General features: G+C 48.0%; 1 protein-coding gene and 1 long non-coding RNA gene across 3 annotated transcripts in view; one reads left to right on the top strand and one right to left on the bottom strand.

Moving 5' to 3' along the window:
* HGFAC (HGF activator) overlaps positions 1-15,301 on the top strand; it is a 99,243-nt gene that overhangs the window by 78,382 nt on the left and 5,560 nt on the right. The window contains exons 12-13 of the mRNA XM_006030018.3: positions 10,670-10,810; positions 12,401-12,549. Coding sequence (XP_006030080.1) covers positions 10,670-10,810; positions 12,401-12,549 — 290 coding nt within the window. The remainder of the gene's footprint in view (positions 1-10,669; positions 10,811-12,400; positions 12,550-15,301) is intronic.
* The window catches only part of LOC112551301, a 41,352-nt gene that overhangs the window by 15,255 nt on the left and 10,796 nt on the right, over positions 1-15,301 (bottom strand). For both annotated transcript variants that reach the window (XR_003095588.1, XR_003095589.1), the window contains exon 2: positions 10,594-10,786. This is a non-coding gene — a long non-coding RNA (uncharacterized LOC112551301). The remainder of the gene's footprint in view (positions 1-10,593; positions 10,787-15,301) is intronic.

Below are 15,301 nucleotides of genomic sequence, written 5' to 3' on the forward strand. Positions count from 1 at the left end.
CAGTTATAGGCTAGCACGGCAGTAGACCTCAGACAGGGGTAGGGTGCTGTGGTGGACCCCGACAAAAGGGGTTAGCAGCACAGCACCCCAGGAGACGGGCAAGGTACTGCGGTGGTCTCCGGCAAAAGGGGATAGCAGTGCAGTGAGCCCGCATAAGAGAGGGTAGCAGTGCGGTAGGCCTAGAGGACCGGGGACTCGGGAGCAAGTCCCGGAGCTGGCTAGATTATTTTAGAGAAGGCCCAGACTGAGCTCGATGAGAGTCCCAGTGAGGGGCTGTATATTAGAAAGAGCCCGGAGTGGGCTAGATTACAGAGGAGGCCCGGGGAAGCTGGCGTGTTGACAGACCAATGTCTAGGACATCTGCAAGGCTTGGGGCGTGGTATTAGGGGTTGGTAGGAGCCACGCGTAGCCCATAAGGCTAGGGTGCCTGGGGAGCACCCATCATACTGGGAGACCCCCAGGGGGTCTGGGAACACACGGGGAGTCGTAAGGCAGCCTCCCAACATATACTAAACAGCAAAGACGTGGTGGGCGAGAATCGAGGGTGCCCTTGGGCTGAATTGGCATGGAGAGAGGGCCTTAAGGAGATCACGGCCCTCCTATAGGACCCCGCCGTGACAGTCTGTTAATTGTGTCTTAAATAGTAACCCGGCCACATGATCAGGGAATTAATGGCACCACAAAAACGGAAACCAGCCACAAAGATATTACAAAAAAAGTGCAATATTTTTGTGGCTAGTTTCCATCATGCTTTAAATTTTACATGTCAGATGACAGTCAGCAGGCTGTTGGCTGCCTCCCAGACTGCACCAACACTTGAACTAACACATTGAAAGCTGGGTACCCAATGATCAGCTGACTGTTGGCCAGCCCCAAGGACCACACCAGACCTGGTTTGAGCCTTGGTGGGGTCCTGGAGCCAGTCAACAGTCAGTTGACAGTAAGTTGATAGTTGAACTGCAGGGCATTTCAGTCAGAATGAAAGTAGAATAGAACTGTAATATTTTCTGATCTAGGAATCTGGGAATTCCTCATTAACAATCAACTTGTGAGAGACTTCTGGCCATGAGACTATTTAATGGGCTGGCACAAGGGAAATCTTAGCTCCAAGAATAGTAGAGCTTTCTTCTCTTAGCGCTGGGATTGCTTTTCAGTTTGGTATGCCTGATGGGCATGTAGCTTAGAGTCAGTGTTCCATATCTGGAGTCATTTGAACCAGGGGTTCATGAGATATAACCCACTGGGAGCAGAGGGTAAACAGCCTTCCTTAAGTCTGAAAGCTTGCTTTGTGCACCTTGGGATCAAGTCTTGGCTCTGATCATTCCCACAGTAGTCTCAGTTGCTTGACTTCCACTACAGCAAAGGAATGACACCCACTACCTGCTATGGGAAACAAAATTTGGAGTGAGTTAAAAAATGCTTACAAGCCAAATGATTACATGATGTGTATGAGAATTGCATGGTCAAAAGGGCATCCTAACTTGCCAGTTCTCACAGGTGCTGGGTGGTTGAATGATAGGAGGGAGATAGTAAGCCTGACTTACAGCCAGCTAGTGTCAGTTTGAATTGGATCACTAACAGAAATCTCCATAAATAAATGGATGTTTGCTGGAAGGGAAGAGAGATTAGGAAGAGGGAGGTATGGAGAAGATAATGGTTTAGGAGTGTGGCAAGCAGAGATGTTATGGGCCTTAGTGGTAAGATAAAAGAGAGGGGGGCAAGGAGGGTTCAGGCCAGGAGAGAGGGTAGAGATTTGGGGACTGGGAGAGAAGGAGTAGTAGATTGAGAGAGTTGATCTGGGAAGAATGACAGGGGATGGATCACTGCAGACATACCCCATTTATAACCCAGGTAGTACATGGTTATGTACTCCCCTCTCCAATCGAAGGGAAATGTTAGCAGGGCATGTTAACTGTGGGGTGCAACTGCTGGCTCCTCCTTCCCCTATACAGCAAAGCCAGGACACTCTGTGAACTTAACTATATACAAATTTATTAATACAATAAACCATAGGAAGGAATAGATAGATTTAGATACACACACAAAACATGGAACTATATGCAATATATGGACATTTCTTTACCTCCCCCCAGTCAGGACACAGGTAAGTAAACCAGAACAAGGATAAAGATCAGGCAATATTAAACTCTATTAAAATAACAACTCACAACCATAAAATGCAAAAACCACAAAATGAGATGCTGACTCACAAAATATAAAGGTGCATGAAGGTGCAAATTAAACTCTTTAAGGGACACCAAGGTCCAGGCTGTTCTGGAGCAGTGGCTGTGCCCCAGTAAGAAGGGGGCGGGGGGAAGGAGAAGGTCCCTAGTGCCGTTCTGGCCTTCCTTGCCCCAATCAGAATATTACCTGAGGAAGAAAACCTCCAAAACCTGGGAAGCCCCACCCCTTCAGGGCTTTCTCCCAAGAGGCTAGTCTCCCAGATGGGGAGGAAGATCCCTTCTCTTCTGTGGGAATCCCTTTCCCTGGTATTGCATGACTCCAGGGTGAGGCCCCACAGCTTTCCAGGCCGTCTGCTCCACTTGAGGCCCTGTGCCGCATCATGTGCCCTGAGGGCACTGCCTTTCTCTCAGGGTAAGAGACTCATGCTACCTTGTGTGGTGCTGGGGTCTCTGTCTGTTTCCAGACACTCTGGGCATGGGCCCGTGCACTGGGTTCCTGGTCTTGTGCCAGGGGGTTGCGAACCCAAGACACCCTGAGTGGCTCCTAGGGCCCTGGTCTGCTCCGAGACCCTCTGTGCAGTGCTGTCTGCACCGGATTTCCTGGCCTCACGCCAGGGGTTGGAGACCCAATCCACCTCTGAATGGCTCCCAGGGTCCAGGTCCTGCTCAGACTCTGTGCACCTGCCATACACCACTGCCTGGCCTCGTGCCAGGTGTTGCAGACCTGAGCCACCTCTAAGCAGCTCCCAGGGTCCCAGTCTGTGCATCGCTCATGCACTGAGCTGTAGACCCAAGCTACTTCGTGCAGCTCCCAGGGTCTTGCTCCGTGCACATCTCGTGCACCTAGTGCCTGGCCTTGTGCCAGGGGTTGGAGACGTGAGCCACCTTCAAGCGGCTCCCAGGGTCCCAGTCCACGGAAAGGTCATGAACCGAGCTGCCTTGTGCAGCTCTCAGGGTCCTGCTCTGTGCACAAATGGCATGCTTCTCAGCGGCAGGGCTGGGGATGCGGCCGCTTGCTGCTTCTATCCAGGCAAAGAGGTCTTCAGGCTCTTCAGGGCAACTGTTTCACCCCACTAGCCAGCTCTTACCAGCTCTCTTCTGTATACCTTGTTGGAGCCCCTGTGTGCTGGGCACACTGCTCTTTTGTTTCCTGCAGAGTCCTCAACCAGGTCTGGCTCTTCACCTCACCCTGGGGTAGGGGTGGGGCAAGCTCTTCCCTTGCCATCACCTGATTTATGAGAACTCCCCACCAATCCTTTGAAGCCTTTTCTGAGCCAGCAGCCGGGTGGCTGTCGGCAAGCCCTTCACACATTTATGTTCCTTTAAAGCATCTATTACTTGCCACTATTGGAGACAGGGTACTGGACTGGATGCACCATGTTCTCATTCAGCTGAAAGCCAGTGACCAGGGGCTGTAAACAGGGTAAGCAGTTTTCAGGCAGTTGCTGGGGACAAGAGGAGGAAGGGGAAGAGAAGCCAGGCACCAAATCCTGCCCAGGGAAGGTAAGGGATCCAGAGCTGCCTATGCCTTTGGTTTGCTGAGTGTTTGGTTGGTGGGCTGTGTGTGGGGCATGCGCTCTGAGAATCATAGAGAAATTGGACTGGAAGGGACCTCCAGAGGTCACCTAGTCCAGTCCCCTGCCTGAGAAGCTGGCAGTGTTTTGCTGACTGAGTGATTGCTGAATGATTGCTTCCTGGGCCTGGCAGAAGCCCTAACGAGGGGGTGGAGCCAGTTCAGGCCCAGCAGGGTATAAAAGGAGACTCCCCAGACAACCAGGGAGCCAGTGACCGGGGGCTGTAAACAGAGTAGGTAGTTTGAAGGCAGTTCACTGGCCAGTTCCTAGGGCAGTTCATGGGCCCCCTCCCCCTTGCCCCTTTTTGAGGCACAAACCTTTCATCTTGGCATGAGGAAGCAGGAAAAAAAAGGAATGCTTTGAGGCCAACAAGCAATAAACAGGCCAGCTTTCATGCGGGTTCGCTAGGGAAGGTGTGCTTGGAAGAAGAGCAGTAAGAGAGAAGGCAGATTAAGAGACCCAGGGAAATGGCTGGAGGCCATTGTAATGCTAGAGCCACTGTTGCTGCTTGCACTTGTGAGGTTACCTTCCGGGCAGGACCGCTCATCAGCAACCCTTCCACCCAGGTCCAGGTTTGGTGCTGTGGGGACTGCGACTTGCAGGTTTCTTCCAGTGACAGCCAGGTCAGGGTGCGCCTGAGGTGTGGGAACAGGCAAGAGAAATACAGGAGGAGGTGACGAGGCTCTAACGCCTCCTCTGCCATGAGGAGTTCATCAGTTCAGTGCTGGAGGAAACCTCTGGGACTCTGGAGGAAGAAATGCCAGAGGCAGTGCTAGAGAAGAGGGTGGACATGGACACTCAAGAGGGTGGAGGCTTGTGATTTCTGGCAGCAAGCAAAGATTTTTACCCTCACCTGTAGTGGTTTGTCTGGAGAACAGATGTGCAGCCCTAGCAGCAGAGGGAGAACCACATTCCATTAGTGGAGCAAGACAGTCCAGGCCTCACCAAGGTGGGAAGGATTGAGATGACTGCCACCAAGAGGAAGCGACAGGTGTTGGTGGTTGGAGACTCCCTTCTGCAGGGGATGGCAGGAGCCATCTACTGACCTGACCTGTTGTCTCAGGAAGTCTGCTGCTTACTCAGAGCCTGGATATGAGATGTCACAGAAGGACTACCGAGGCTCATCCAGGTCTCTGACTACTACCACATGCTGCTTATCAATGTGGACGCCCATGATAATGCCAGGGGAAACCCTGAGCTTATAAAAATGACTACAGGGCTCTGGGTGCAAGGGTGAGGGGGGGTCTGGGGATCAGATTGTGTTCTTGTTGATCCTTCCAGTCAAGGAAAAGGGCCTGGGGAGCAGGTGGATCCTGCAGATCAAACACCTGGCTGCACAGGTGGTGTCACCAGCAGGGCTCTGGCTTCTTCAACCATGGATGGTCTTTCCAGAAGAAGAATTGTTGGGAAGAGATGGGCAGACAGGCTTGCTAACCTAGTGAGGAGGGCTTTAAACTAGGTTTGTCAGGGAATGGAGACCAAAGCCCTGAGGTAAGTGTGGTAGCAGGAGACCTAGAGGAAGAGTAAGCAGTAAGGGGCAATAGGGAAAGTGCTCTCATACTTCCTTAGAAATCAGGGCAATCAAGTAGTTACCTCGGGCGTCTGTACACAAATGCACAGAGCCTGGGAAACAAGCAGGAAGAACTGGAAGTCCTTGCACAGCCATGGCACTATGATGTGACTGGAATAACAGACGTGGTGGGAGCTCAAATGACTGGAGCACTGCCGTGGATGGGTACAAACTGTGCAGGAGGGACAGGCAGGGGAGAAGAGGAGGAGGAATTGCACTTCATATAAAAGAGCCATTTGATTGCTCAGAGCTCCAGTATGAAACTGGAGATAGGCTTGTTAAGAGTCTCTGGGGTAGAGTCAGAGGGGAGAGCAAGAAGGGTGGTGGGGGTCTGCTATTTACCACCAGATCAGGAGAAACTGGTGGATGAGGCTTTCTTCAAAACAGCAAGTGGAAGTTTCCCAATCACAAGGCCTGGTTCTCATGGGGGACTTCAATCACCCTAACATGTACTGGGAGAACAACACAGCAGTGCACAGGCAGTCCAGGAAGTTTTTGGCAAGTGAAGGGGACAACTTCCTAGTGGAAGTGCTGGAGTGGTCAACTAGGGACAATGCTTTTCTTGATGTGCTGCTCACAAACAGGGAAGAATTGGTGGGGAATGTAGTAGTGGATGGCATCTTAGGCAGCAGTGATCACAAGATTGAGTTCAGGATCCTGAGGAAAGGAAGGATGGAGAGCAGCAGAGTAAGGACCCTGGACTTCAGAAAAGCAGACTTTGCCTTGCTTAGAAAACCCATGGGCAGGATCCCCTGGGAAGCCAATTTGAGGGGGAGAGGAGTCCAAGAAAGCTGGCTGTGCTTTAAAGAAACCTTACTGAGAATGCAGGAACAAACCATCCTGATGTGCAGGAAGACTAGCAAGTATGGCAGAAGACAAGCTTGGCTTAGCAGGGAACTCTTCAGTAAACTAAAATCACAAAAAGGAAGCTTCTAAGAAGTGGAAATTTGGACAACCAACTAGGGAGGAGTTGCAGGCATGCAGGGATGAAGTCAGAAAGATCAAAGCACAACTGGAGTTGCAGCTACCAAGAGATGTGAAGGGGAACAAGAAGGGTTTCTATAAGTATGTCCGTAGCAAGAGGAGGATCAGGGAAAGTGTGGGTCCCTTACTGAATGGGGGAGGAACCCTTGTGACAGAGGAAGAGGCTGAAGTGCTCAGTGCCTTTTTTGCCCCAGTCTTCATAGGCAAGGTCAGCTTCCAGACTAATACACTGGGCAGCACAGTTAGTGGAGGACGTGAGCCGCCCTCAGTGATGAAAGATCAGGTTAGGGACTATTTAGAAAAAGCTGGATGTGTACAAGTCCATGGAGTCAGATGGGATGCACCCAAGGGTGCTTAGGGAGTTGGCTGATGTGTTTGCAGAGCCACTGGCTATTGTTTTTGAAAAATCATGGCAATCAGGAGAGGTCCCGAATGATTGGAAAAGGGCAAACATAGTGCCCATATTTAAGAAAGGGAGAAAGGAAAAACCATGGAACTACAGACCAGTCAGCCTCACCTCAGTCCCTAGAAAAATCATGGGGAAGAACCTCAAGGAATCAATTTCTAAGCACTTGGAGAAGGTAATTAGGAGCAGTCAGCATGGATTCACCAGGGGCAGGTCATGCCTGATCAACCTGATTGCCTTCGACGATGAGGTGACTGGCTCTGTGGATGTGAGGAAGACCGGTGGATGTGGTATACCTTGACTTTAGCAAGGCTTATATGGTCTCCGAGAACATTCTTGCAGGCAAGCTAAGGAAGTATGGGCTGGATGAATGGACTGTCAGGTGGATAGAAAACTGGCTGAAGCATCGGGCTCACAGGGTAGTAATCAATGGTTCAATGTCTAGTTGGCAACTGGTATCAGGTTCAGTGCCCCAGGGATTAGTCCTAAGGCCAGTTTTGTTCAATGTCTTCATCAACGACTTGGATGTTGGCTTAAAGTGCACCCCCAGCAGGTTTGCAGTTGCAACCAAGCTGGGGGGGGCGGGGGGGAGGGAGTAGTAGATATGCCAGAGGGTAGGGCTAGGATTCGGAGAGACTTGAGAAATTGGAAGATTGGGCCAAAAGGAATCTCATGAGGTTCAACAACGACAAATGCAAAATCTTGCACTTAGGACACAACAATCCCATGCACTAGTACAGGCTTGGGGCTGACAGGCTGGGCAGCAGCTCTGCAGAAAAGGACCTAGAGGTTACAGTGGACAAGAAGATGAATGAGCCTTCTGCGTGCCCTTGTTGCCAATAAGACTAATGATATGCTGGACTGTGTTGGTAGGTGTGTTGCCAGTCGGTGAATATAGGTGATTCTTCCCCTCTATTCAGCACTGGTGAGGCCACATCTGGAGTACTGTGTTCAGTTTTGGGGCCCCCACTACAGAAACGATGTGCACAAATTGGAAAGAGTCCAGCAGAGGGAACAAAAATGGTGAGGGGGCTGGGGCACATGGTTTAGGAGGAGAGGCTGAGGGAAGTGGGTCTATTTAGTCTGGAGAAGAGAAGACTGAAGGGGGATTTAATAGCAGCCTTCAAGTACCTGAAGGGGGGTTCAAAAGAGGATGGAGCAAGACTCTTCTTAGTGGTGGCAGATGATAGAACAAAGAGCAACAGTCTCAAGTTGCCATCAGGGAAGTTTAGGTTAGATATTAGGAAGAATTTTCTCACTAGGAGGGTAGTAAAATGCTGGAACAGTTTACCCAGAGAGGTGGTGGGAGCTCCAATCTTGGAGGTTTTCAAGATCTGGCTAGACAAAGCTTTGGCTGGGATGATCTAATGGGGGATGGTCCTACTTTGAGCAGGGGTTGGACTAGATGAACTCCTGATGTCCTTTCCAACCCTCTGTGGTGGTCAAGTGGTAGGCCGGGCTGTGGCCAGTAGCCCCGAAACGGCAGGCGGGTACTTTTACCGATGGAGCGGAATTAGGCACTGAAGCGTACTGGTTGAACAAAGAGATTGTTTACTTACGCCGTCGCTATGTACAGCGTAGGAAGAGTTGACTAGCTTAGTTGAAGTTACAAATGTAGAAAAGACACTCTCAAAGACGCGAGAGAAACGAGATGAGATGAGAAGAAATTTCTGTAACCGGCTTATGGCGGTACCGGGGTCAGGAGGGTCGTGTGACGGGGAGTCGTTGGTGGGTGATCAGTCTGCCAAGTTCACTCCGAGATGTGCGCGGAGTTCTCCGACTGGGGCGGAAACTGCTTTAACTTTTATATGACTAACAAGCCAATCACTAGTCGCCAAATATAAATAGTTTAGAACTGGCCAATGGTGGTGTGCGTGTTTGCATAAAGCTGGCGGGAACTTTTCACTGCACCGGGGTTTTCTACTGCGGCGGAAGATTCCGCTGTGGTGGGAAACCCCACAGCATTATGGACATCAAATCAATGAAACCTTCCACTGTGACATAGGCACTCAACTCATTTGGTTATGACACCCTCATTTTCTATGATTCTGTGATTAATTTGATCCAATATGGAACTTCTTATAGGGTGCCCTTCATATGAGCTTCTTGTTGTCCATATAAGCTCATATAAACTCAGGGGAAGATTGCTGTTTCTCAAGAGAAGAGGATTTGAGTCTGTAATAGGTCACCCTCCCCAGCGCCATCTTTCCTGGTAATCCCTGCTTTATGTGGGGCACCCTCAGATTCTTCTTGGCAGTTCTTATGTCCTGCCCTGTACTCGTCTGCCACGTCTTGATGGAAATTATTATGATGATGTTCTTGCGAGCGGGAGACTACCTGTTGTATTGTGTATGTTGGGGCCTTTCACCTACATGGGCCTGACCCCTGTTTTTCTCTAGCTGTTTTCCTCCCCATCTAAACCCACTAAGCAGGGTTTGACTCAGAGGCTCTAGCCTTTTCCATTTTCTTGAGGCTCATGGCCCCCTTTCCTGCTCCAATCCGGAGCCCGGCCCCCCCCGGCCCAGAGGTCCAGGTGCTGGCCCTACAGCCGGGGGGGGGGATCGCAAGTTCAAAACTGGGGGATGACCCCGAACTCCCACCCTCTCAGTCCAAAACAATAAAAAAAACCCCACAAAATAAAATTGCACCCCAGGTGTGCCAGACCTCCCTGGCCTTTTTAAAGTTGCGCCCTCGCTGGCGCTGGGGTCTGTGCCCCCCCCAAAAGCCATGCCCTCTCTGGCACCAGGGTCTGTGCCCCAACCCAAAAGCCATGCTCTTGCTGGCACCGGGGTCCCCACTCCATAGTGGGTCCCCAAAATGAGGCCTCCTCCTTCCGTCGGCTACAGTCCCTGCTGTGGTGCAGCTGCCATCTCTGGCCTTAAAGGGGCAGACCTGCTTTCTGGCGACAGGGTTAAGGTTCCCTGTTAGATTCCCTCTCCCAGCAGTTATGTGAGCCATCGTCTGCTGAAGTCCTGCCTTGCGTTTTGTAGAGATGAGAACAGGCATGTTGGAAGCATGGACCAACCACTCAGTTCTCAAGCACTGGAACTGGGAAACAGGGATGAGAAAACCGAATGTGATAAATGAAGCAGTCAAACCTCTTAGGCTTAGTTTAGCTCCTTAGGATGTTCTCATTCAGTTGAGAGCATCACAGGGAGGTGGGTCATTTCATACCTCTGATAACCCCTTTGGCCACGTCCAGATGAGCATGAATGTTTGGTTCCCTGGGGACAGGTAGCAGCGGCACATCTTGCATCGCAGCTATTTGTCTCCAGGGAATACCTGTGCCATGAGTGCTTTGGCACGTGGCAGTTTATCCCTAGGGGCTGTAGGGAAGGCTGGCACCAGCACTGTCAATCTTGCTGTGTGGAGCATGGCCGGCAGCTGGAGCGCATCTCTGGGTAGCCCAGCTCGGCTTTTCAGCCACGCGTGCTGCCCATGTGTGGGCTGCTCCAGTTTTGTTTCAGGTTTTTTTTTTAACCCTGGCTATCCAGGGGTCAAAAAAATGTGGAACCCCGCCCCCTCCGAGCATAAGGCATTCAGTTGATTGAGTTGGTCTAATAACATATATCAGATTTACCCAAAGAACCTTGTCTGCCTATGTCCTTAGACCAACATGGTTACAACCCCTATACATGGGAGTTCGTATCTAATCATTCACACACTCTTCTCCTTTCCACAAAGAAAGTGCAGAAAACTATGTGCAAAGTGTCCTATGTGAATGTAACATTTTTGTTGTGAATTCCTTTCACAATGGGAATAGATAACTATATCAGTTTTCATTTTGCTGTGAAATCAAATGCTTTGGGATGAGGCTTTTTTGTTTGATTGAAATATCTTAATTAAGAGGGACTTAGTAGATAATTAGAATTGTACCTGGGACCTACTGCTGCCAGTTCCATTCAAAAGAGACAGTGTTCATCTTATTGCTGTTGTATTCTCTCTCCTGCAGTTTTGATCAAGCTGAAAAAGAATAACCAGCGCTGTGCTGTCAAGTCTCAGTTTGTGCAGCCCATCTGCTTGCCAGAAAGCAGCATGACCTTCCCTGATCAACACAGATGTCAGATTGCTGGATGGGGACACAGGCATGAGAGTGAGTTAAATGACAGATCTGATGTATAAATTAATCACAACTAAAATATACGGACATAAGGATTTTTTACACAGTTTCAGTTCTTAGTCGGCAGACCAGGGGCCATAGCTTATGTAACTATTTCTTGAAGTTGACTCTGGCTGTGTGCAAGCAGATGCAGCAGTGCAGCAAAGGCCTTGCCTGTTTCTCAGTCTGGGGACTCTGGTTGTGAGAAAATGTTCATTGCTTGAAATGATTTTGGGAGAGACAGCTTTACAGGTATTCAGCCTACCCTTCTCCCCTGTTTCTTGCATCTTCCTGAGACTAGAGTGATTCCAGTCTAGGGAAAGTGTTGGGAACAGCAGCTTCTCTAGTTGTCCCATTCCTGGGGAGCCTGGTGCAGCAGAGCAAAGCACCCTTCCGCACCTCACACTAGAGTCTCTGGTGTGAGGAGCAGGCAGAAAATTTGTGCTGCTACTTTTTCTGTTTGGCTCTTGGTGCTCCCAGTGCCTGGGAACTGAGCAGAAGGAGCAGTGCTGCAAGCCCCCTGCTCATGTCTCACACTGGAGTCACAGGTACGTGAGGAGCCAGGGGGGACCTGGGTGTTTGGAAGGGATGGGAGTCTTTTCTGGAGTCTTTTCCCCCAACTTGAGGACTCCTGGTCCCTGGGGGGCATTAACTTGAGGGTAGTGTACAAGTGGTCATTCTCCAGGGAGAAACTCTCTCTGGAGCCACTTCTATGGGGTTAGAGTTGGGAGATTTTTCTCCCAGAACTGCCATTTTTGGTCCAGGAGAAAAATGTGAACTTTTGTACACTTCTGGTGTCTACTGGGAGAACAATAATTCTCCTGAGAGGAATGTAACACCTGCACATGGCCTGTGTTGCAGGTGTGTCCTCTATTTCAGCCTGCAAGCAGCCAACCCCTAGGGAAACCAGACTAGGGTCTCTAGACTGATCCATTTGACTAATTATATTGAAAATCAAACAGAACACATTGAACACTGCATCCTACCACCAGTATTACATGACTTCATTTTTAAAATAAAAACTCAGTCGTATTCATATTTGCAGATGGCACCAAATTTGGATGGTTAAAAAAGATTCAGAAGGCTAAAGCCAACCTGCAAATTGAGCAGAAGTAATTAAACCAGTGGTGGCCACTGGAGATGGTGCTGAGACATGTGATAGCAATAAGTGCAAATTCCTGCATTAAAGGACGGGAAATGCAAATACAAAATGTGAGAGATTATTACCATGCACCTACAGCTATTGCACTAACTCAAATATATTTTGATGGTGTCTCTAGCTGTTCTAATACTGGTCTAATAATTCAGAAAGCACATGCTTTATCATATCAGGTGCCTAAAACTTGAGACTCCTACAACCAACAACAATTTTTGAAAAAGTGTGGTCTTTAATTTGTTTTTTCTGACTTCTGAGGAAAATGTGCAATCTGATTGCAGAGATTAGGTCATGTAGTATAGCAGAATAATCACTGTCTTCAGAAGAGACCCGCAATAAATTCACTTTACAGTTTATTGTAAAGAATACGTCCGCGTAAGTTACTTCACACCTAAAGGATTTTTCTCTATCTCTATATTTCTTTAAAGATGCATCCAATTATTCAGATGTTTTGCAAGAAGCATTGATTCCAATTCTGCCTGAGGACAAGTGCCGAAGTGCTGAAATTTATGGAACTGAAATCACTGAAAATATGTTCTGTGCAGGTTACTTTGATAGCAAATCCGATGCCTGTCAGGTAATACTATGACTGACTGCTTGAATGTGATTTATGTGCATGGATGTATGTGTAAGAAATGTTACATTAGCAGAATTTTCAGTGTTAATAATCATTTTTGTGTGCTTTATTTTATCAAGCTTGCTCTTTTGGTTCTATGACATCTTGGCTGTGGGTAAAGTTATAGATTTGCTATAGTAACAGACCAACCCATTTTAAAAATTAAAGTATATATTCCTGAATAGAAGACTGAATTTTGTTCTTATCTATTCATTTTGATGAAACAGTTTGCTGCCCTTCTAGGAGACCATTTTGGGGGCAGTTGGCAACCTGCCCACCTTTGACAGTAAGCTTAGTGGCAGGAAACATCTGGAGCAGTGGTTTTCAACCTATGGTCCATGGAGCTCTGGGGATCTGCAGGCTATGTCTAAGGCAGCCCATGGGTTGCAACCCAAAAGTGGGTTGCAAGAATATTTCAAAGGGTTGTGAGCAAGTGCCAGAAATATGCATGAAAGCAGGGGTTTCCCCTTGCAGGCTGGCAGAGTTCCAGCCTGCAAGTGGCTGCTTGGGGTGTGGCCAGCGCACAGCCTGGGGAGCAGGGTCATGGGAGCAGCCCCAGCAGCTGGATGAAGGTAAGTGTATGGGGAGTGGGGGTTGGAGGGCCAGGGCTTGGGGACTGTTGGGGGGGGTGGGGGGCCGGGGTGGGGGGGGGTTGGGGGGGGGGGGGCAGTGCAGTGTGTGTGGGGAGGGGATAGGTGTTCTGGCAGGGCAGATACCTGCTGGCACTGGGCAAAGTTGGCTGGGTGCCAAGGTTGTGGCAGGGCAGAAGAGAGAGCAGGGAAGGTGGGAGACTGTAGCTCAGGCACTGGCAGGGCCAGGGAGGTGTGGTTCGGGACTGCAAATGAGTCCCAGTACAAAAAATGGTTGAGAACCGCTGGTCTAAGGGATCCACAAAAGTTGACTATGATCAATCAAAAGTACGTGAATACCTACACTTACAATTCAAAAGGGTCTGAACCTCCATTTGAAATCTCCAATGGGGTCTGTACTACCATTCAAAATTTTTTAGGGGTCTGCAAATGAAAAAAGGTTGAAAACCACTGTTCTAGAGACATGGATTCTAGTGCTATACTGCATTCATAAGTTGAAGTCCTTATCAGTAAATCAATTGCTCATTTTTTTCCTTGCTTGCTTTATAATACAGCACTGTGTGGTCCAACTAGAAATTGTGATAGCTACTTATTACTGCAAAAACTCTAGTTAGCCTTAGTTTTTCCATAATACATGTTGTGTTTCTTTTATCAAGTTTATCTCTTGGTATCTATTAAGACTTCTGGAGTAAGGGCAGAATTCAGTTACCGTTTATGAAATTTTTCAGCTGCGTAAGTGGTCTTTTTGGCATATAAGCACAGTTTGTAATTCTAATATCTTTGCAGTGTGGATATGTAAACCTCCATTCAGCTTCTTTGCATGCTTAGTAGGCTAGGCAGATATATGTAAGTTTGCCTGCCTTTTATAACTTGTGCATGTAAGTTATAAAATTGGACCCATGACTACAGAGGGTCCACCCATATTTTAGTCCCAGCAGCTGAATGGTTGGGGTACTTACCAAATAAGCACTTACCTATAAACTGGGTTTATAGACCCCCTTACTCAGGGAGCCTTTGAAGCTGTGTTCCCCTGACTTTCTAGCACAGTGCACTAGCCACCATGCCACATGTTAAGCATTGTCTAATGCTCTCTCCAGCCTTTCTTTTGAGGCTGACACCTGGGCATCTAGAAGAGGGAGGTACATGGGGCCAGAAGGAAACAAATACCCTAGAGTAGAGCTTCCTAACTTTTTCCTCAGCATGACCACACTTAAACATTGGAAATTTTTTGTGACCCCAAAATGATGCAGACAAGATCAACAAGTCATAAATATGGCATTACAATGTTTGTGGTCTTTATATTTGTCATTTAAAATATTTAAAATTATTTAAACTTCTTTTTAGATTTAAAGAACAACATTGAATACAAAGTCTAAAAAAGCTATTACATGCATTTATTTGACATTTATTTCAATTGCTTTAACTGTGGATTATATTTACTGTGCTGCCATACAGTTAAACAACCTTAGATGTCACGGTTGCTAAATTGAGACTTAAAAGTATATAATACACAGAAATTATACAGGAAACTAGACTGTCATTAATGTTCACTGTTCATGTTGCTATGCTTGCTCAATACAACCATCTCTCTAAACTCCCACTGAAAATAAAGCAATACAAACCAAGAAAAGAAAAGAAATGCATCATATTCGTATTTGTGTATTTATAAACAGGAAGAATATTCATCATAATTGGTCAACATTGTCAAACATCTTTGTGACCTCATTGCAAGTCCAAATGGGGTCACAACCCCAAGGCTAGAAACCACTGCCCTAGAGGTTGCATGTCTTAGATGGATGCTGTTTTAGAAGGGAGAAGGCCTGTTGTTGAGCCTGGATCCTTGTTCCCAGTGGGATAGAAACTTACCTGCTGTATTTCTCTCCATCCTTTCTATCCAAGTAAATTCAGGGTGCAATCGTTGAGTTCAAAGGAAGAGTTGGAGAGGTAACTGAATAATGTCTAACTACTCAATTTGAATATGCCTACCTCCATCTCCTTTTTTTTACCAAGACTTATATGTATATGCTTACATAGCCATATGATTCATAGATTCATAGAGGTTAGGGTCGGAAGGGACCTCAATAGATCATCGAGTCCGACCCCCTGCATAGGCAGGAAAGAGT

This window comes from Alligator sinensis, unplaced genomic scaffold, assembly GCF_000455745.1.
Source record: "Alligator sinensis unplaced genomic scaffold, ASM45574v1 scaffold851_1, whole genome shotgun sequence".
Classification (NCBI taxonomy): Eukaryota; Metazoa; Chordata; order Crocodylia; family Alligatoridae; genus Alligator; species Alligator sinensis.